Source organism: Scomber japonicus, chromosome 4 (genome assembly GCF_027409825.1).
Source record: "Scomber japonicus isolate fScoJap1 chromosome 4, fScoJap1.pri, whole genome shotgun sequence".
NCBI lineage: Eukaryota > Metazoa > Chordata > Actinopteri > Scombriformes > Scombridae > Scomber > Scomber japonicus.
Window position 1 is genome coordinate 25,423,980 of NC_070581.1, and position 22,584 is coordinate 25,446,563.

Here is a 22,584-nt window from a genome sequence, read left to right on the forward strand (position 1 = left end):
CAAATCTTATCTTATCCCATCTTATGCTAATTCTATTGGTAATTTGCTGTTTGCGGGGAAAAAAGCGAATTAAAATAAATACATATATAAATTAGAAAATTAAAAATAAATATGTAAAATAAATATATACAATAAAATGTATACAATAAAATATAGAAAATAAATATAGAAAATAAAAAATAAAAATAAATGTATGAAATAAAATATGAAAAATAAAGATAAAAATGTCAAATAAAAAGAAAAATATATCAAATAAAATATTAAAAATGTATTAAATAAATAATTGGCCTGATGGTATACTGTTTTACTATTATAACCATAGATATACATGTATATACTGTCTCTACTATTATAACCATAGACATACATGTACAGTCTCTACTATTATAACCATAGACATACATGTACTGTCTCTACTATTATAACCACAGACATACATGTACTGTCTCTACTATTATAACCATAGACATACATGTACTGTCTCTACTATTATAACCATAGACATACATGTACTGTCTCTACTATTATAACCATAGACATACATGTATATACTGTCTACTATTATAACCATAGACATACATGTACTGTCTCTACTATTATAACCATAGACATACATGTATATACGCTCTACTAAACCATAGACATACATGTACTGTCTCTACTTTTATCACCACAGACATACATGTATATACTGTCTACTATTATAACCATAGACATACATGTATATACTGTCTACTATTATAACCACAGACATACATGTATACTGTCTACTATTATAACCACAGACATACATGTATATACTGTCTCTACTATTATAACCATAGACATACATGTATACTGTCTACTATTATAACCACAGACATACATGTATATACTGTCTCTACTATTATAACCATAGACATACATGTATACTGTCTACTATTATAACCACAGACATACATGTATATACTGTCTCTACTATTATAACCATAGACATACATGTACTGTCTCTACTATTATAACCATAGACATACATGTACAGTCTCTACTATTATAACCATAGACATACATGTACTGTCTCTACTATTATAACCACAGACATACATGTACTGTCTCTACTATTATAACCATAGACATACATGTACAGTCTCTACTATTATAACCATAGACATACATGTACTGTCTCTACTATTATAACCACAGACATACATGTACTGTCTCTACTATTATAACCACACACATACATGTACTGTCTCTACTATTATAACCACACACATACATGTACTGTCTCTACTATTATAACCATAGACATACATGTACTGTCTCTACTATTATAACCATAGACATACATGTATATACTGTCTCTACTATTATAACCACACACATACATGTACTGTCTCTACTATTATAACCATAGACATACATGTACTGTCTCTACTATTATAACCATAGACATACATATACTGTCTCTACTATTATAACCACACACATACATGTACTGTCTCTACTATTATAACCATAGACATACATGTATATACTGTCTACTATTAAAACAACCCCTTCAGTCAGGTGATTACAGGTTCAGGCTCCAGATCTGGCAACCGAACATCCACGTCGTCATTTCCGAAGCTGAAGAAAAGGGTGCGCTCGTTTCGCTGCCTTGCACCGCCCGCTCAAACACACGCTGTTAGACAGCAGCGGATTCTCTACTCTTAACACCCCGTCTGTAGCTGCTGCCATGATGACCAGTGTCACCTCGAGGGGAAACACATTTTTTACAAAGCAGATGTTGAGGCAATTGTAGTTTTGTTCTTGTGCGGGGTTTGAAGTGAGAGAGGGGACGTTTCTTTTTTTTTAGGGGCACAACATTACCGACCGACTGAGGGGCACGGAGCAGCACATTTACACCAAAATGGCAACCCCCTATGTTCAAGATGAATCTGGTAAGCCTCATGCATGTGCCAGACCTTTGTCTACACGAAAAAAAACCCTCCATTGAGTAAAAATAACCCCTACAATCAGGGAAGGGGTGTTTGTTTTCCATGTGCGGTGTCTATTGTGCACAAAAACACGTTTAATGAGGTTTGTTTGGCAGGTGTTTGATTTAGCTTTAACATTCACTGAGGCTAGTTAGCATGCAGCTATCACACTTCCGTCATTAAATACAAACTTCTTGAGTTAGTTTGGTGAACTTCAGGCTTTATCAGTGTTTTATCAGCTTTGATAGCTTTGTTATTAAATCTCCTGACAGCTTCCAGACTGGTTTCTTATCTCTGTCTGATGTGACTGTAAATAAACTATAACACACACCACTGTGGAGCCACTCTGGACTCCAAACACCATCATCCAATGTGCTGAGGACACAGTTGTGATGGGCCTGATCACATCTAACAATAAACCCTAACCTTAACACTAAGGAGCAGATAATGGACTTTGGGATGAAGCAGGGAAGGAACTGCACCCCCTTAAATATCAATATAAAGTCCTTAGTGGAGACAGTGTGTAGCTTCAAGTAGGGCTAGGGAATAAATCGATATATCGATATCGTGATATGAGACAAGATATCGTAATATTGTGATACAGCAGATGTTCCTGGTTTCAAAGGCTGCATTACAGTAACACAATGTCATTTTCTGAACTTTTTAGACTGTTCTAGCTGTTCTTATTATTTTTATAATTTTCCTTTACCCACTTAGTCATTATATCCACATTACTGATTATTATTTATCAAAAGTCTCATTGTGTAAATATTTTGTGAAAGCACCATCCCTATAATATAGTTGCAATATCGATATCGAGGTATTTGGTCAAAAACATTGTGATATTTGATTTTATCTATATCACCCAGTCCTAATCGTGATGTGGTATAAGTGCTTAACCGACTGTTTTATGATCTGTCTTTATCCATTTAGTTATTATATCCACATTACTGATGATTATTTATCAAAAAATCTCATTGTGAAAGCACCTACAATATCCACATCGAGGTATTTGGTCAAAAAATATCAGGATACTATTCTGCCCATATTGCCCAGCCCTAGCTTCAAGTGTCTTCTAGTCCACATCATGGAGGGTCTGATCAGAGCGCTGTTTACTGATGTCAGTGATGAGAAAGACAAGGCAGAGACTGTTTCAGCTCATGCACTCGAGGAAAGTTGAGTGTAATGGCGAAATATAAACTTAAAAATCAGGCACACAGCCACTGAGGCAACCCAAGAATTAATCTTACACAGGGTAAAAAAAGTGAATTGTCCAGGCAAGCATGACGTTGCTTTTGGTTTATTTTATTTTGGTGCCTGCTGGTCCTATACCTGTCTACCTATGGGAAATAAATTCACCTCTGTGCCCCAAGCTGCCCAATACCCTCAAAACAAAAGCATGAACCAGTACTCAAATTAACTAAAATAATACTAATATTAGAATCAAACTAATTCAGATATTTTCTTCCAAAACAAACAGCAACCAAAAATACATTGATCAACAGTTAATTATAAAATCTTGCAAGAACAACAAATATCTCCATTTCTGCACCATCAAGACCCTCGTGACAGGGAACATCACTACTTGGTATTAAAACAAGCTGAAAGCTCCAGGTCTTTAAAAGTGAATCCAATGTGGACATGCTTAAAATCTGCATTATTTCTAATGGTCAACAGGGGGCGACTCCACTGGTTGCAAAAACGATACCTTGTGTTTGCATATCAGCCGATACTCGACACCGATCTGATACCATTGTTGAGTTAATAGACTGTAGACCTCGCCATGCGGGAGAGAATGAAAGCATCAGGCTTGACATAATGTTATCTTCCTAACTTTGTAAAACAAAATGAATTATTTATTATTAAGATAATAAATAATTGCGCACCGGCAGTAAGGCTGGGTATCAGTACTTTATATCTTTTAAAGTTTCGACCGAAATAAATCGATACCAAGTGGTTTCATTGCATTCTTTGTTTGAAGTTAAACTGTTAAATATCCTTTGATAACCACATTGCAAAAAATGTACATTTTACAATATGTTTATATAAGATTAGGGTAAGGGTTGGCTGATATCGATATTTGAATTTTTTTACTCCCGGACCTGTATCAGACCTGTACACAGTCATTATTTGTATGTATTTCTGAAGACTGATGTGTTATTAGGGTTGAGTATCGGTACTCAATATCTTTTAAGGTATCGACCGAAATAAATCGATACCAAGTAGTTTGAAACGTCTCAAAGACTATAAAAGATACCTGCAATTGATCCTTTTTGCACCCAGAGCTAGAAAATATAACTCTTTGTACGGATTTGCTCACAGCCAGTCAATGCAAGCGTTCTTCGATTTGATGCCATGTGTGATTGGCCCACTGTTACCATGGCTACAACCTGCCTGTGGTGGTGAATTAACAGTGAATTTGAGTTAGTGAGTTAGCATGCTTAGCAGTTCAGCAGTTCAGCAGCCAAGATGGCGGTAATCAAAATGCAGAACTCAAGGTTTTAAATGGGAGACTACAAACGTCATGGTGGCTACGTCCATTGTTTTTTTTGTTTTTAAAGCTTTGTGATAAGAAAACCGCGGCAAACATGACAGAAAGGACCAGCAAAGACTGGTTTGTTGAGCTGAACTTGGAATAGGCGGTGCTCTACTCTGCCTAAAGGATATTTACTCCAGGCGCGGCAAGAATAAGGTTAGTTGAGTCATTAAGGATTCCAAGAAAAAGGTACCGGATACACCAGGCCGGCACTGACAGGCTCAGAGGGAGCTCCTACCCTCAAGCCACTAGGATCCTAAATGAGGCCACTGCCTGAGACCTGCCCCCCCCTTCTTCACCCATTTATTACCTCTCCTGTTCTATATAAACTAATTGAATGAACTGGCTGGATTACATTTCACTGAGTTTGTAACTCATATGATTACAGTCACAAATACACTATTATTATACTTAGTTATTTATAATGAACGTGCATCAGAGCCACAGGCCCGCGTCAACCTGCATCATCATGGATGATGTACATGGTTCTGCCAGCTTCCTACTCGCTGTATGCAAAGAGCGTCGCTGGCGATAGCTTCTAGCTGAAATGCATTCATGAGTCTTTGCACTCTTTCAGCTTCAGATCAGTTATTGTGACCAACCTTACAGTTTTGGCAGTCACTCCAGTTCCTGTTGTGACTCACCTGAAATAATTTAACACCACGAAAAGATAAGTAGGACTGAATGATCTCAATGAATATATGTGATATTAAAATATCAATATAAATCTTGATATGTTACATTTGCTGGCAAATCAATAGAAGCTACTTACAGATAAAATAAGCCGACTGTAATGTTTGTGTTGTGGCTAATCCAGGAAATTAAATGCCTGACAGATCAATAAACTTCATTACATTGATTCAGAAATCGTATAAAAATGAAGAATTACCCCAAAGCAGTCATTTTGACATCATGACCCCTTAATTAGGCTCTATCTACATATATCAGGGTGAGCATTTCCACTTATGAGGGATTTTCTTTTCTGTGTTTGAAGAGGTGACACCATAGAGGATTTCACAAAAAAAGACGAAGATATGAGAAAACCTCCAGGTTGGGAGCCATTGGTCTAATAACAGTATAAACCATTTGAAAGAAGCTCTAATTGTTGGCAAACTATTGAAAATAAAATGATGACTACTTTCAAATAATGTCAAAACTATAACCAATATATTTCCCAATGCTCTGTCCTCAAACCTTTCTAGTTTGGTTTGGTTTGTGTTGCAGGTTTTTCATGCAGACTTTGAATAGTGAGACTGAATGTATTCACAGAGGCATGCAGGTTACCATACACATATATCACATCACTGATTGTATATCTTAAATCTCATGTGCAATAACAGTCTGAACTGCTGTTATTTATTAAATCTATAATACTCTTGTTCAGAAGTGCAGTCAAGAAGTCAAGACAGATTTTATTGAGCAATATGTTTCAGTAAAATAAGTGTGGCACAAAAAGCCTGCTTATGAAATATTGTAGTTGACAGGACGTATTAATGTACCTTCTAGTTGTGGTGCAGACTCAGTGCAGCTTTGTGATATTTTATGAGGCTGAGTGTGATTGTAGAATGACTTTCATTAAAATCTAACTTATATTATCACTTTATTGGTCTCAGGTGTGAATGTTCCCGTATTTATGATATTATTTCTCTAAGTACACATCTCCATATCCCAGTTTATACTCCTGTTTTCTCTTCCCACCAATGTGTGTATCATTTAGCTCCAAAACTTTAATAACTGTTAAACACTTTCTGACTAACTATAGTGATGTTTTTAGCTTCAGAAGTCATTAGTCACATGGTTATTATTCTTCATTAGACACAACATTATGACAGGAGTGAGAGCAGCCTCAGGGTTTCTTTCATCAAATTAAAGAGTGTGAATTTCAGGTTGATGAGAAATTTACAACTACAAAGATCTTACCACATAATGTTAAAATTTCCCGAGCCAAGCAGTAACAACTTGTCAGCCACTTTTTTAAAGTGATATTTAGTGATTTCAGCATGGCACTGATGTTAAGACAATGTACTTCATTTTAATAATGTCTTCTTAGAGCTGCAGAGTTTGGTCATCAGTTATATGACAATCAAATGTCTCAGTTTGACAAACATCCAAAGGGATCCAATAAACACTGAGCTGTTTTTGTTATCATGATGATAATGAATTAAAGGTCTTCTCACTTAACATTTTTCAGCCTTATTTATATAAAGATATTACTCATTTAAAATATTTGAACTGGTGCTTTTCAGGGAAATATATTGCAGCCACTCAGCGACCTGATGGCACATGGAGGAAGCCGAGACGGGTGAAGGATGGTTACGTTCCCCAGGAAGAAGTCCCTGTGTAAGTACATTTCTTCTTTCTCTACAGTTGTACACATTTAGCTATAAATTATAGTCTCATTCTGAAATTGAAAGGGGATTACAACAAGTAGACTAATCAAATTCAGCTTGTTGGCGACAGCTAGAATAGACTGGTATTCATTAGAATGAGTAATATGTTGTGAGAAAGGTTAAACTTTTGTCTCAATTTGTCATCATCTCTTTCTGTTTTAGCTATGAAAACAAGTATGTGAAGTTTTTCAAGGGCAAACCAGACCTTCCACCAGGCCTGAACCAAGCCGACGCCGCTCCATCAAAGCAGCAGCAGCAAAAGATCCCCGGCTGCGTGGACAGTGAGACAGCCGGTCTCTCAAAGGCTGCCAAGCGCAACATGAAACGTAAGGAGAAACGAAAACAGCAGCAGCCTCAGGGCCTGGACGGGGACGCTGATGTGGAATCAGTAAGCGATGCTGTGGAGAACGTGTCCATTTCAGACGGTGGCGAGTCTTCAGACAAGGCGGCGGCCATCTCTGTCTCGTCTCCTGATGAATCCCCGGCTGAAAAGGCCAAGAAGATCAAAAATCTGAAAAAGAAGCTTCGACAGATTGAGGATCTGCAGCAGAAAATGGACTCGGGGGAAATAAAAGAGCCGACAAAAGATCAGTTGGAAAAGCTCGGTCGGGCAGAGGCCTTACGATCTGAGTTACAGCAGCTGGAGTGTGATTCTTGAAGCATTTAAGGACAACAGATGATAAAGTCAGACAGACCGAACGCACAAACTTCATACTTAAAGTCAGGAAAACGGACCTTTGCAGCTTTGTGATCGTAGCTTCCATTAAACATGCTCTACGTGTTTGATATTCATCATGAACTTTGGAAGTGAACTCAGTCCCACCGCCTCCCGAGCAGAGAGTGACAGGAAGTCCACGCAGCAGGAACTGACGAGACCGTTTTCTGGATTCAGATCTCTATGAAACACTAGGACTCCTGCTCATATTCTTGTACCGGTCAGGCAATTCATTTATAAATATATTTTAAAGAAATCATGGTGAAATGTGTTGTGCACGTCTGTCCTTCGCATTTTGTACCTTTAAAACAAAAAACAAAACAAAAAAAAACATTTTCTGTTGAAGAGTAAAGTTTGTTGACTTGTCTGCTTTAGGAATTAACACAACACTTTTGTCAATGATTGGATGACCCATTGTGGTCATACTAATGTTGAGGCACTGTCCATACAGTCATTACATGAATTAAAACTATCATGCTGTGTAAAAACGTTTATCTCATTTTGCTTTTTGGTAAAAACACATTGACTATAATGAACTCAGTGAGTAATGTGAATAAATGGGATTATTTTTTTGGAAGGCGTGACATCAATTCTTACACAAACAAATCTATATTTTGGAAACACTTAAAAAGATAATTTTGGTGATATTTTTCTTATTGTCAACAAATCCAGTTTTAAAAACCAAAAAATGTATCAATCCTACTAACAGGTGTTATCTGTAGCTAAAGCTTGTTCCTCTGTGCCGTAGAGCTCCATTGTTATCCTAAAAGTATTAAAAATGCACCACACTGTTGAACTGGGTGACATGTTCCTTTTAATTATATGACCAACATTACAGGGGTGATGGGTCTGGGTCAGTTTGACATCAACCGACATAACATTTGCTTATATTACCACAGTGTCCAGCTGTTTAAGGGTGTTACTAAGATTTGCATTTTCAGTGGGGGCAAACGGGCGAACGTGGGAAATGATTAACAGACAGATGCATTGTTGCTTTGTTAGATTTGTTGACAACAAGAATATTATAGAATAAAGCCAGCCTTATCCTTTAATAACTTTAATAACATCAGCAAAGAATAAAGAAAACTTTTCTTCAGCGTTGTGAAATGAAACCAGACAATTTAAAAGAAAGAGGGTATTTTCTTTTGCCCTGAGTTCAGTGTGGCAGGCATTACTTAAAGGTGGCACTCCAGCAGTATGATATTTTACTTTCATAAAGCTGAGAGACTCACAAAAGACAGATTTTCCACAAATGAAGCAGAAAAGCCTGATAATACTCTGATTTTAGTCCCTTGTTAAGCCTGAGAAACCACCAAAATACTGGAGCCTACATTTCCCAGAATGCATTTCAATAACATCTTTCATAAGACCTTCCCCATCTGGAAAATGCATGGGAGAATGTCGACATATTTTAAACTCTACGCTCTAAATTTGGAATGAGACTTTCTCCTATGAATTTGTTGTCTCCGAAATCTTAAAACACCCATGACAGCAGAAGACACTTTCATCTGTTTCTATTTCCATACAACATACTACCTGTACACAGTATAATACTCATCATTATAATATACTGCATTCAGTATAATACATTTATGGTTTTACACTAACGGGAAGTTATGATGGATGGGTTGCTGTCAGACACACTTTAATAAATCATTGACTAGAGTGAACTCTGAGTCGTGTGAATAAACAGGAACATTTTTGTGGAAGGCAAAAACAAACTGATACAAACACAAATGTCACCCATAAAAGCAGAATGTTTGTCTATTTTAAACTCAGATCTTTTTTGGAGCTGGCACACCATCACACACAATTTATTTAATTTTTTATTTTAACCATCTGCCTTTCATTTGTACATTGTAAACACATTTTAAAGAAAAAAAACACAAGTGTGAATTGTTTGGTGTTGTACATGCTCGCTCTTTGTCGCACTGTCATGACTCACTGGGACTCTTATAGAACGGAGCCATCATTAATGTAATTAGTAACACCTGTGCCATTTCTACTTTGACAAGTCACATTGTCTGCTGGGAAAAAGGAGAGAAGTGAACACCAACAGCATGCTCAAAAATTAAGCATATGCTTATGCTTGTGTACCCTTCTGTCACTTTCCAGTGTGAACACACCAGTTATTTAAAACCTGCTCAAAAGCAGCATAATAGTAGTATAGAACTTGGAGACAATTTCAGGCTGTGTTTCACCCCAAATTCAATATATCAATAATAATCAATCATTTTTTACAGGTCCCTTAATTTTCTAGAAATTTGAAGGTAATTTAAAGCAGCAACGGGAGCAATTTGGGGTTAAGTGTCTTGCCCAAGGACACATCGACATGTGGACTGGAGGAGCCGGGAATCAAACTGCCAATCTTCCAATTGGAGGACAACCGCTCTACCTCCTGAGCCACAGCCATAGTAGTAGTGTAGTAGATGTGTAGTTTATTCAAGATTTTTTCCAATAATTTCCCAGTCGCTTCGTAACTATTCATCCTTAAGACATTTTTAGTGACTTATTTGAAAGTACATGAGAAATGCATTAAAGGATTTTTATGAAAGAATTTAGTATGCCAATATTAATACAAATTAAGTATTTTCTGTCAGTTAAAGAATTAAGAGTTTAATTTATTAAGAATTTTTGCAAATTACCAACTAGGAACAATATTTATACACTATGCTTAACTTTACTATTTTTTTCTTATAATTTGTACCAAATTACACCAATCTTGTTGTAAAATGTTCCATAAATTACCCATTTGGCACTACATCAGGAATTTCCAGGATCAAAGGACCTGTGAAATAAAACCATTGCATCAATCATTCTCAGAAGAGTTGAGATATGTGCCACGCCTGAAGGGGTCAGGAAAGCCCCTCGAGTACGTTTACAGAGAAATCAGAGGCTGTCCAATGTATTTGGCATTAAAATTGAGGCAGTGGTTAAACTTAGTAACTGTAATTGTGTAAAGCATGTGTGTGAGGATCTTCTTTTCCGCCATCTGTCCTCTCACTTTTGTATGAACTGTATTCCACAGTGTTGCAAGCAGACAAGGAGGCGTTCACTGTCTCCATTCAGAGGACGATTTGCAGCGATGGTTTCACAGAGGCGTTATTGTTTTTCATCGAATGGACTCCTACATTGTGAACAATATAATTAACTGTTGTCTCATCGAGGAGGAAGTGTGGCCAGTTGTTTTTCTTCACAGAGCGGTAACCATAAAGTGAGAGAATGTTCGGATTCATGTGGGATATTATTCTCGTTTCACTCACATAAATAAGAAAATGAGCAACATCAGCAGTATTTCGGGCAAAAATTAAATTCTTAAATTCATGTCGCCTGGAAAACAATTTACTTTCAGCTTAATTAAACATCAACAAAGCAGATTTTTGCCACCACAATGGCCCAACTGGACATATGTCATCACCTTTAATAGAAGGTGGGCAGATAATCTCCTTTTAACAGACTTCATCCTTCATTTATTTGCTCCCTTTGGCGTAAACAACATTACTTGGAAGTTATTCTTACACACAGCAGACAAATGGCTGTAAATGATGGTGTGAGAAGGCGTTATCATGTGTCTGAAATATGTATCACATTCCCTGTAAAGCTTTATTGTGTGGTTAGGAGGCAGACACTTCATGGTATATAAACTGAATCCCTAAACTAAGACACCAGCTTCAGCTCTGATACAGGAGAGCGAAGAAAGGATGGACGTAGACGGAGGAAAATTCTGCACTTGTTAATCAGTTGAAAGGATCAATTTGCTGTGTTGGATCGAGTTGGGAAAAGTTTTATTTCTCTCTAATGGAAAATCTGAAAATGGAATATAAACTGGAGTTAATGGTGCTTCTTGTTTTGACCACAACAGCCTTGTCCGTTGCCCAGAGCAGTGAGGAAGTTACAGAAGCAGTGGTAAGAAAATGCAGAAAATGGGTGATAATGGAAGATAAATTTGCTGATCATTTTGAGTCATTGTCCATCTTATATATATTACCACAAGCTCCATAGTAACCAGATTTTTGACAATTGCAGCTGCCTGAGACACTGATTGTGATCATAGTCTATAATTATCATATTTAATAGTTATAATACAGTTTGGGCAACCTAAAATATAAATGAAATGTGACGTTTGTTTTATGATTTTGGCAGAGTTACTTATTTGAGTTGTTATGGAAAGTGTTGTTGCAGATAACACTAATCATTCCCTTTGATAATATCAATGCTGCTCTGTAATCATGTAATAATACTTGGGGACAAAGGAACGCATCATGAAACACGAGTGCAAGATAACAATTTTAAAAAAGTCTCCACTCCACCATGCATCTTTTAAACTGAGTACTCTTTCTTAGGCATATTTAAGGAAGTATGGCTATCTGCACGTTTCTCTGGACGGTAAAAGCCAAAACTATCAACCTGAGGAAATAGTGGAAGCTCTAAGGTGACCATACTTCATACATTCATTGTCCTTTTACTGTCCTAATTTGTTTATATATTTAAATCAGTACAAATGCCATAACATTTTGTCTGTCTGTCATTCAGAATCTTTCAGAGAGCAACTAATCTGAAAATATCAGGAAAACTTGACTCAGCTACACTGGAAATGATGAGCAAACCTCGATGTGGTCTAGAAGACCCTTTCAGTAACAAATCTTTCAAATATCGAATCGTGGGTGGGTAATACAACATATTCAGATATTCTTTTGTTATAGTATTCCCCGATAAAGTGGGTAAGATGTGTGTAAAAATGTACTCCTGATTGAACAGGTCAGTGGCGTAAGAAGATGCTGACTTACCGCATCTATAATTACACCCCTCACTTGGGACAGGCAAAGACTCGTCTGGCCATCCAGAATGCTTTTAGGTATTGGAGTGATGTGTCACCGTTAAGGTTCAAGGAGGTGCAGCGAGGAACAGCAGACATCAAAATCTCCTTTCACAGAAAAGATAAGACGTGTCCAATTGCCTTTGATGGGCGAGGTAAGAACAAGTTTCCTTAAAGTTACAATACTCAACATTCAGCCACTAGATGTCGCACTACTGCACCAACTGCTCAGGACCAAAAAAATTGTGTGTAGTAAATTCAAAAAATGCTCAATAAACTGTAGATTTTGTCAGTGCATTGTCTATTTCTAACCTCAAATGCTTCCAGAAATATATTTTAATGTGCTGTTTAGCTGTAATTTGAGAAAGTTTGTGACACGGCCGCCAAATTAGAAATGGACGTGGAAGATATGGAGGGACCATCTGGCCAGACCAGCTATCAAAACAAAGAGAGTGTGATTTCATTCACTTCTCAGGTCACCATCACTCCTGTTTTAACTGCAACGGCTACTTTGAGTGTAATATTTAGGGGAATTGTGCAAAACGGATGGCAGCAAGTGGAATGTCTCGTGTGTGTATTATGTGTTTTAGTTAGTTTAGTACTTAATTAGTTTTAGTACTAATTACTCATTTACTTTATTCTTTTTCAAGCACCTTCTTTCTTTCTTTTTGTTTTAACTTATGATTTCAATTTCGTTGTACATGTACAATGACAATAAAGACTATTCTTATTGTCTCTCTTATTCTTTTATCTTTACATAGCAAATCATTGTTTGTTGGAGTCCAAATGTCATTTATTGCACCTTTAAATAAAAGCTATGACTCAATAAAAAAAAGATAATCCCTGGGTTTTGAAGAAACTGAGGATTTGTGATCTCAGTGATATGAGCTGTCAGCTGAAACAATGGCACGTGTAAATTACATTTTCCTTCAGAATTCAATAACTACTTCTTTATCTTTAAGGCCGTGTATTAGCCCACGCTGATGCACCTGAGTCAGGCATTGTGCATTTTGACGAGGATGAACTGTGGACAGAAGGGAAGAGTTATGGCTCCAACCTAAGGATTGTGGCAGCACACGAGATCGGCCACGCGCTCGGCCTGGGACACTCAAGGATCTACAGCGCACTGATGGGACCTGTATACAACGGATACAGCTCCAACTTCAAGCTGCATCCAGATGATATACGAGGCATCCAGGCTATTTACGGTAATGAGTTATATTAGCCTACAGGATCAGGATGTGTGCACACTTAACATTTATAAGCACTAGGCCTATGTAAACATTTAATGAACTGTGTATAACGCACTATGTAAATAGTTAGAGTAGCGGTGAAAGAAGCATTCAACATCTTATTTAAGTTGAAGTATTAAAGTATTATGAGCTAAATTTACTTAAGTATTAAAAGTGAAAGTACTGCAAACAATAATTCCCTGTAATATAAATACTACATTACATTATGACTGAAGCATCAGCGTGTAAACAGCATGTCACTGTTGTAGCTGCTGGAGGTGAAGCTACTTTGAACTACTTTATATACAGTTAGCTAATCAAGTGGTTCCCAACCTAGGGGTCGGGCCCTTCCAAATGGTCACGAGTTAAACTTTTTTTTTTAAAGTTTGACCTTTTTTGGCCTCAATTTGTTTAGTGAAACCATTTTAAATGTCTTTTTGGTGGAACTGCTAACAACCCAGTGGCATCTTTCACCCAGATTTTCGACATGCAAGCTACGACTTGCCAAATGAAATCATTTCCTCTTGCCTTATTGTTGACACATTTAACTTCATAAGAAATACCATACTTACCACCCATGCAGAGGACGTGAGATCACAAATTCATCAGAAATTTGCGGGTGACACACATCTGTGTGTAAGCAACACTTGCAAATCGCTTTTGTGAAATCAAAAAGTAACTAAAGTATCTAAAGCTGTCAAATAAATACAGTGGAGTAAGTATTTCCTTTAATATTTTCATCTTGATTGTATTGTAGTAGAAGTATAAATCATAAAATGGAAACACAGGTACCTTAAAATTGTACTTAAGTACTTTACTCAGATATATGGACATTTTAAGTGTTTATTAACGTACATCATTTGTCATCAATTATAACTTCTCTTATGATTTCATGTGATAACCTCTGTGTTTATGTTGTCATTCATTGTCTGTTTATATACCAGCATGCAGTTATTTATTGCCGACAACTCACAGTGTCTTATAAACCATCTATTTACTGATTGTAAATGGTAAATTGGGTGACTTGAAATAAAGTGTTACCATGCAGGCTTTAAAGTACACTTTATGCAACATGCTTTGAATGTGTGTCTGTTTTTAGGAAAGCCAGAAAATACTCCTCCATCCAGAAATCCAAGCCAGTCAGCAGAAGGAGGAGCTGCTCCAGATCCTTGCAAAGCCACTCTGGATGCAGTTATGTTGGGTATAGACTCCACTTAAACATTCCTCTGTGTTTTGTGTATGAAATATATTTATCCCCCACTACATGAAGATGCATCTACAGATATGTTCTCTCTGCGTTGTGTCCCTGCAGGTCCTTTAACTAAGACGTATGTTTTCAGTGGCCAGTATGTGTGGACGTTGTCCAGCTCCGGCTACAACACTCCCATCCGGATCTCTGCTCTGTGGAAGGAGCTGCCAGCGAGTCTTGATGCAGCTGTTCACTCTCCACGGACTGGAAAGTCTTATTTTCTGAAAGGTGGATTTATTTCAGAGTTTCATGATATTTCTCAGAGGCATATCCCATACAGTATACTGTACAAGCTGAGCTGACTTTTACTACTATACAAATGAGTATATCTTCCAGTCAGCTGTCTATGTTCTTGAGTGTTTTTGCAGCAGTTACAAAATACTTGTCGTCTCTCCAAATGTCTTTTACACAGACGACAAATTATGGAGATATACAGGATTCAAACTTGACAGCAGCTTCCCCAAACGTCTGACCAATATCCCCGCCAATATTGACTCAGCCTTGTACTTCAACAAGAACAAAAAACTGATCTTTTTCAAGGTGAGGGCAACATTTACATCAATTTGTTCATCTTGACTTGTTATTTATGTCTTTCAGTCTCCAATAAATAATGAACTCCTTATTTTAGGGCTCTGGATACTGGCAGTGGGATGAAATTGGGCCAACAGACTTCAGTTCATATCCCAAATCTGTTGAGAAACTCTTCTATGGGGTACCCAGCAATACCGATGCTGCACTGACATGGACAAATGGTCATATATATGTGTTCAAAGGCAGCCAGTACTGGAGAGTAAACCAGCAGCACCAAGCAGTGGAGAAGGCCTATCCTCTAGACATCGCCTCGCACTGGATGCAGTGTGACGACTGAGCCACCAGAGGCCACCAGGGATTCAACACAAACCTTATGTTGCACAATGATCGAGTATAGTAACAGTGACAGATGCTTTTTTATTGGGATCCTGACAAATGATTAGAAAACATTCACATACCAGATCATTATTATTCTCTTTGTACAAAAATCTGCATGAAAACAGCAACAGAATTAATATTTGAATGATGTGATGTTTCTTTTTTATGGCAATGGGACAATTATTTAAAAACTATATTTAATAGAACAAATCAAACTGTGTTGATTTTAAGGCATATTACATTCCTGAGATAATAACATTTAATACACACATATAAGTTTACATAAAAACTTGTCTTATCTGTGCATTTTTGGTAAATTTGACAACTTTCAGGCCAACAAAAGCAACTCTGCAGCTGTTATCAATATGTTATGTTATCAGTCAATAAAAAAAAACATTTTTGAATATCATGATTACTTCTGAACATTTCTGAGTAATGTCTAAAAGGTATTTCGCTAAAGTAATCTTACTAAATGTGAAATTGATAATCTTTCATGCAGAACGTGCATGTTTACTTATAATCTGATATTTCTGTTACTAGTTTGAGAAAAAAAGAAAAACCTTAAAAAGCAAAAACTGCTTAAATCATCATCAGTTTCTTAAATGAAATACAGAAATAAATGTGTATGTGTGTGTAGTAAATATGGATATTTGAGAAAAGAAATGTGCATTTCAGTCAAAATATTGATCATCCCTTAAATCATTCACGTCAGATAAATAAAATACAAAATAATCTACATAATCATAAAAAATCTTGTAATGTTTGCTCATAATTTGTTCACTTGGGGGTGCACTTATAATCTCAATATTTATAAATCTTAATGAATGTTGTACCTTTAATGGAAATGAATATAGGAATAATAATGCTACCCCCAAACAGCACAGTCCTTTTACAGTCAAATCAGTGGTTTATTCCTCAGAATACTGCATATCTATTTCTTCAGAATACTGCATATTATTCTGATATGAATTTATTGTTTATAACTTCACAGTTGTTCCAAAGTTCACTAATCCAGCTTGACATATCTCAGGCCTGTGTTTCCAAGAGGGTGTTACAGGATTAGGAGAATAAAAAGTTTGGTTTAGTGTTGACATTGTGTGAAAGAAAACAGCATAACCATGAAACACAAAGTCTCTGCCGTGCATGTTGTGTTATGTTGTCTTATCGCCATCATTCAGAGCATGAACACCAAGAGTCCCTGTGTGCATGTTGATGATTATCTGACGAAGCCGCTCATCAAAATGGTTGAATTGTTTCAGATCAAAGAAATGTTGAAATGTTTGTAGGTGTAAGGTAAAGGACTCCTCAGATATGTTGCAGTCTGCAGGTACATTCGATGCTGTATTCCTTTAGACCTCAAAGATCGGAGAGGCAGTAGTCAGCGGCACCATGGAGCCCGTCTCAAAGTCAAAGTCAATTAGAGTATGTGTGATAGTGCTGACGCTGCTGATGGAGGAGCCTGTTCCCATCCGGTGCTCCTGAAGGCTTTGGAGATAACTCTGAAAGGCAAGCAGAAGAAAGACACATTGTTTTTTTGCTTTGACAATCTACTGTAAGTTTATATATTTTCCTGGAATCAGAGGAAATTGAAAACATTTATTGTCAGAGCTAGGAAATACAAAAGCTTGAAGAAGCTGACCGGTGCCAAAACGTCCCCAGCGTAGCGTTTCAAGGGTGGAGGTCTGCGCCGGCGGTGTGATTGAGGTCCTCTCCTTGACTGTCTGTATGTGTGGTTCCTGGTGATTTTCTTCTGCTTTTTTTGTGTAGCTGTGGAGCATCCAAAGGGACAAGGAGGGGGAGAAAAATGAGGGAAATGATGAGTAATCAACACTATAGAAGGAGGTTTTAAGCTCAGTAGGCCATAATTTAACACGAAAACAGCCTGCGCCTGTATAGTATAGATTGTATTTACCTTCTGTGTGAGATACTCCTTTGCCAGTAAACTTCCATTGCACCAACACACCTATCAAACTCAAAACTGGACAGATCCCAGTGATTGCCCAGTTAAACCAGCAGAGTGGACGTGGGGTAACTTGACTAAGAATATCATACACCTGATCTGGCAGTGTGAACGTCGCCACCAGGTAATCCACACACAGCATCACGACGATCGCTCCAAACACAGAGGTGTAGATGATGGTGAACAGTTTCTGCCACTGAAGTGTGAAGATAGCAGTGACGATGCTGGCGGACAGCACGACACTGAAAGGCACCCACACTGGAGTAAGGGTGTGAAACTGTCCGATGACCACCAGGATGGGGAGAGAGAGCAGACCCCCCAGCTGTACTCCGCTGACGATGAGTCCCATAGTGGACACCAGCATGGTCATCAACCCGCAGAGTACACCCACGCCTAGGCCGATCCCTGCTTTGGTTTCTGTCCCCAGCTGGACTTCCAGGACTGGCTCCTTGTGGTACAACAGGATGACGGCTGCTGCTCCAAACATGAAGCCGGAGAAGAACATGACCATCTTGAAGCAGCGGTATCCTGAAAAATAAAATAAAACAAGGATTAATTTATGGCAGATAATGCATACTTTTATCTTAAATGTGTTGTCTCAAATGCAAAATTACAACTTATTACAATTATGCTTAATCAAATGGGGCAACAAAAAGAGTCTTCAGCCATATTTTAAGCTGAATGCTAACATCAGCAACATGCTCACTTTGACAGTGCTCACATTACACCATCTCAGTTTGGCTGGTTAGCATTTGCTATCTAGCACTAAACACAAAGTCCAACTGAGGCCGATGGAAATGTCATTAATCAATATTAGATAAATTACAAATTATAATTTTCACCAAAGTCATTAAGATATTTTTTCGGGGGGTAAACTCTGAAGGTCTATGCAAAACCACTGTGCTAATCCATCAAGTAGATGTTGAGATATTTCATTTTTTTACCCACTGCTGGTGGGGCTTGATGAAAAGTCAGGTGATCAATAAAGTAAATAAAGGCTTCATCCTTTGGGTTTCATGAATATCTGTACAAAATAGCAATCCATCTGATAATTGGTGACGTATTTCAGTTTGGAAGCAGTGCACTAAACTGACCAACATGGCTCCCTGGTGATAGAAGAAAAGGAAAAAAAGTAGTCTATTTTTTTGGATTGAATCATGGATTTGCTTAAAACTTTCAACATGTGGATCCTGACTGTGACAAATTGAGGCACAGTTTGATACCTCTGCTACAGTACTAACTGGTTTCTTAACTTGAGTCTTAAACTGAAATCTACTGAGAGCTTGTTTGGATGGTGCTACTCATGTTGATGCGTCACACTTTACTGAAATACATTTTATAAGTGAATTTGTTTTCCAGTATTCGTGTCCAGCTCCAACTGGGGAGTCTGCTATCTGTGATTTATATTTTGGATGTGAGTGATATCACCACTCAGAGCTCGTTCTCTTTGTCATCTTTTTGGCCAGAATATCAAATTAGATCATGAAACATAACTCAGAGAATATTCCCATCGCCTGTTTGCACTCATGAAACTTCTGTTATCCTTCAAGTTATTAGTTATTTACATTTATAAAATTCCTCGCAGGCAACCAAACCCTTCATTTGTTCTGTGAGAGTTACTGGGAACACAGTGTTTGGCAACATGTGTGTTTGCATAATGTCACATGTTTTAAGGAGCGAGTCCATAAGTTCACACAGCTCCTAGTGACACCGGCAGATTGTGATTATTGGATTTGACTTTGCATATTTTCCCAATGAAAACAGAGACAGCAATAATCATAATCATGAACTCTTTTGCTTTAGATTACTTTTTTTTTTGTGAGGGGGGGAGGCGGGGGGGGGGGTAATGTTTTTCAGTCACTTCAGCCATTATGTAATCCACAGTTTCCTGGAACCAATAAGTTGTTGACATGAAATGAAGAAGCACTCTCCAAATAAGGTTTAGCACTAAAAATCCAATGAGGTGTCAGACAATGCAACAGGTGGCACTTCATAGATACTTCCGATGCTTGCATCAGAGACAGGGCTGCCCATCTGCCTCCTCCAGCTTTGGGCTTATCCACCCTAAACCCCTGGCAGCTTCCAGACACCTGCCATTGTGGGTTTAAGCTATCAGGTGAACTAATGAAACATTTAGAGTATGATACCCCAATTTAATTAGCCTTAGTTACATTTACATTTTAAGTACCATGTACGATTTCTGGTGTCATGTATACATACCAAAAAAGCTGTAGATGATGCCGAATAAGAAGCAAACAGAGCAGACGATAGATGGGATGACTTCATACTTGATATTAATCTCAAGTGTACATATGTCCACTTCAGCTAAACCGACTCCTGGCTCCTCTGTAACATAGAGAGAAGTGACTGCCATCTTGGAGGATTATTACTTCTATTGCTGTGTGGTTAGTTTGGACGCGAATCCGCTTTGTTCATTGAAAGGGGAAGACTGGAACATCCTGTATGGGGTGTCCAGGGAAAGAGGAAGCTCCTGAACCAAACACGTTTCCTGTTGTGCACCTGCAAAAAGAGGAAAGTGCCGTGAGCTCCATGACAAACATAAATTCACGAGAAACATAAATCTACCTTTTCCACGCTAGCCTGGGAAGACTATCCTGGGAAATAAACCTGCCAGAATATTACTTTTTTTCACCAATTTTGAAACATTATTATGCATTCAAGTGACACGCAACTTGTTATTTAGGTGAATATATGAGAGGATATGGCTCTTTCCACTTTGTAATTCCCTGTTCAGGAACCAGAAGAGGAAACTATGAATTGCCCCTGAGTTTAACGTCTCTCTCTCCTTGTTCTTTTGTTTAAGAGCAGGATACAGATGAAGGAAATGACCTGGTGGCTCGGTGCCACCGTCATATTGACTTATTGTTCTGGGCATGTGGTTAGGTGTTCTGTTTACTGAACAATGTCATAAAAAACAAGCACCTAAACAATAATACAGGATATTCAAATGCCCAATGAAGAAAGTAACAGCCTCAACCATCACTTGTGAACTGAAATAAATCACTATAAATTCATATTTTGTCAGCTATATAAGGATACAGATCATGTTTACACACTGCTCTCATAGTACAACTGTGTAGCTGCCGTGTGCACTAGTTTACAGATCTTATAAGCTGTACGGGCAGATCCCACGGTCAGCAAATGGATTACAGGAGCTTTAGCAGGTGAGTGATCCTCCTTTCTGTTTAGGTCAATTCCCTGTCCTTTTGTAAAGGTTAGTGTAAAAGTAAAAACAAAGGAACACTTACACTTTCTATAATAATAAAATCAAACCACAAAAACACTTAACACATAAAATAGAAATAAATGCTTGTTGAAGGATAAAAGGCCACTAAAATAATTCACATGTTTCAGTCATGTCTTTCTGTAATGAGTAACAGTATCATAACAAGAATACAATCACTTATTAACAAAATGTGTAACATCAGCAACAAAAAACAATATAACAAACAAGCTCTAACAAATGAGAAAAGTAATGATTTCCTACCTTGAATGAATCATATCCTCACAGATGAAATGTGAGCTTTATCAGAGAAACAGAAAAAAGTTCTTTCAAATTTCAGTAAAGCCAACAGGTAGCAGGCTGTCAGGAGTTTATCAGGAGTCTGTCACTGTGAGGTTCCCTCTCTGCGAGCTGTGGTGGAGACTCACCGTCCGACGCAATAAGTCCCTCATCTGCGCACATGTGAGCAGCTGACGCCTGACTCTGAGAGGGAGACCATCTGCCCCCAGCGACAGTACGAGGCTGCTGCCAAGTCCAAGGCCGAGCCAGCTGAGAGTTCAGCTCTCACTACCCCTAATCCTACTGGAGCTTTGACTACATCTCCACATAGACTCCCCACAAATATAAATCACATTACAAGTAGAAAAAAAAGTCACTAAAATAAAAAGTTTCTATACTTTTTCTATTTGTTGACAGGTTTTTTTTTTAGTTATTTCACTTATTTCCTGATCTTTATATTTGGATTGTTTCATTCATTTTAAATTATTATTTAATTTGTCATTGCTGTTTTTGTCTGGAGCCCACTTCTGAGTTTTATTTCATTCAGTGGCACTTTTCATTAAAGTTAAAGTTGGCTTGAGGTAAAGGGATATTGCTTTGGACCCTGTTTTGACCCTTAAAATATCTTAACTGCGGGGACTTTCCTAACGAATCTCATTTAATCCCTTTGTTATTGGACAGGCTTTACAAGGAATAATGTTATGTTAACAGTCCGTGAAGCACAATTACAATTTTTCAATCAAAATCTCACAAAACGTCATTATTATGAGGCTGTAATGTAACATCAAAACACTAAAACTTTGCAGACTGTAATAAAACTTTCTGTATAAAGTGATGTCAGTGAAAGGTGAAGTCATTGCTCGCCCTTTGTTTTAGGAATTCCTTGTTTATTCAACGTTAGCTGGCAAAGCATACAGCCATGCACAGCTAATAAAAAAACAAAAAGTTCATTATCCATAAACTATGTAACAGGTAGGGTTGTCATGGTAACCAACCTGTGTGGCCCGTTACAGTTGACAGGCTGTATGAAAGGGAGCAGATAGTTAAGATTTTAATTTAATCATATCCAATGAGTAAAGCGTCACACCAGTTTTATTTGTGTAAACAAAGTGAATCCATGGGATTTCAGTTAGCTGGTGTGCCACATTTGGTGTTTACTGCAGTCCCACTTGTTGATTAAATATGATAATTCGTCTCCATGACAACCTTGCCTTGTGTGTTTTAGCTAAAGATGGAAGTCTGCTTTCAGCCATGTTATGTTTTGTTGTTCCTATGATCACACATACTTAAAATAAG

General features: G+C 37.6%; 3 protein-coding genes across 3 annotated transcripts; 2 read left to right on the forward strand and 1 right to left on the reverse strand.

Moving 5' to 3' along the window:
* Positions 1-1,686: 1,686 nt before the first annotated feature.
* On the forward strand, positions 1,687-8,153 carry pym1 (PYM homolog 1, exon junction complex associated factor). Its single transcript, XM_053317744.1, has 3 exons — positions 1,687-1,922; positions 6,741-6,834; positions 7,047-8,153. The coding sequence occupies exons 1-3, from the start codon at positions 1,892-1,894 to the stop codon at positions 7,540-7,542; spliced, it is 621 nt and encodes a 206-aa protein (XP_053173719.1). The 5' UTR covers positions 1,687-1,891; the 3' UTR covers positions 7,543-8,153.
* Positions 8,154-11,412: 3,259 nt separating this feature from the next.
* On the forward strand, positions 11,413-15,764 carry LOC128357386 (matrix metalloproteinase-19-like). The gene is made up of 9 exons (XM_053317726.1): positions 11,413-11,505; positions 11,943-12,031; positions 12,133-12,263; positions 12,358-12,570; positions 13,378-13,623; positions 14,747-14,848; positions 14,960-15,124; positions 15,309-15,436; positions 15,525-15,764. The coding sequence occupies exons 1-9, from the start codon at positions 11,413-11,415 to the stop codon at positions 15,762-15,764; spliced, it is 1,407 nt and encodes a 468-aa protein (XP_053173701.1).
* Positions 15,765-15,824: 60 nt separating this feature from the next.
* LOC128357393 (transmembrane protein 198-like) lies at positions 15,825-21,593 on the reverse strand. The gene is made up of 5 exons (XM_053317735.1): positions 21,274-21,593; positions 19,986-20,285; positions 17,718-18,293; positions 17,445-17,572; positions 15,825-17,304 (listed from the first exon to the last, which is right to left on the reverse strand). The coding sequence occupies exons 2-5, from the start codon at positions 20,137-20,139 to the stop codon at positions 17,155-17,157; spliced, it is 1,008 nt and encodes a 335-aa protein (XP_053173710.1). The 5' UTR covers positions 20,140-20,285; positions 21,274-21,593; the 3' UTR covers positions 15,825-17,154.
* Positions 21,594-22,584: the final 991 nt, after the last annotated feature.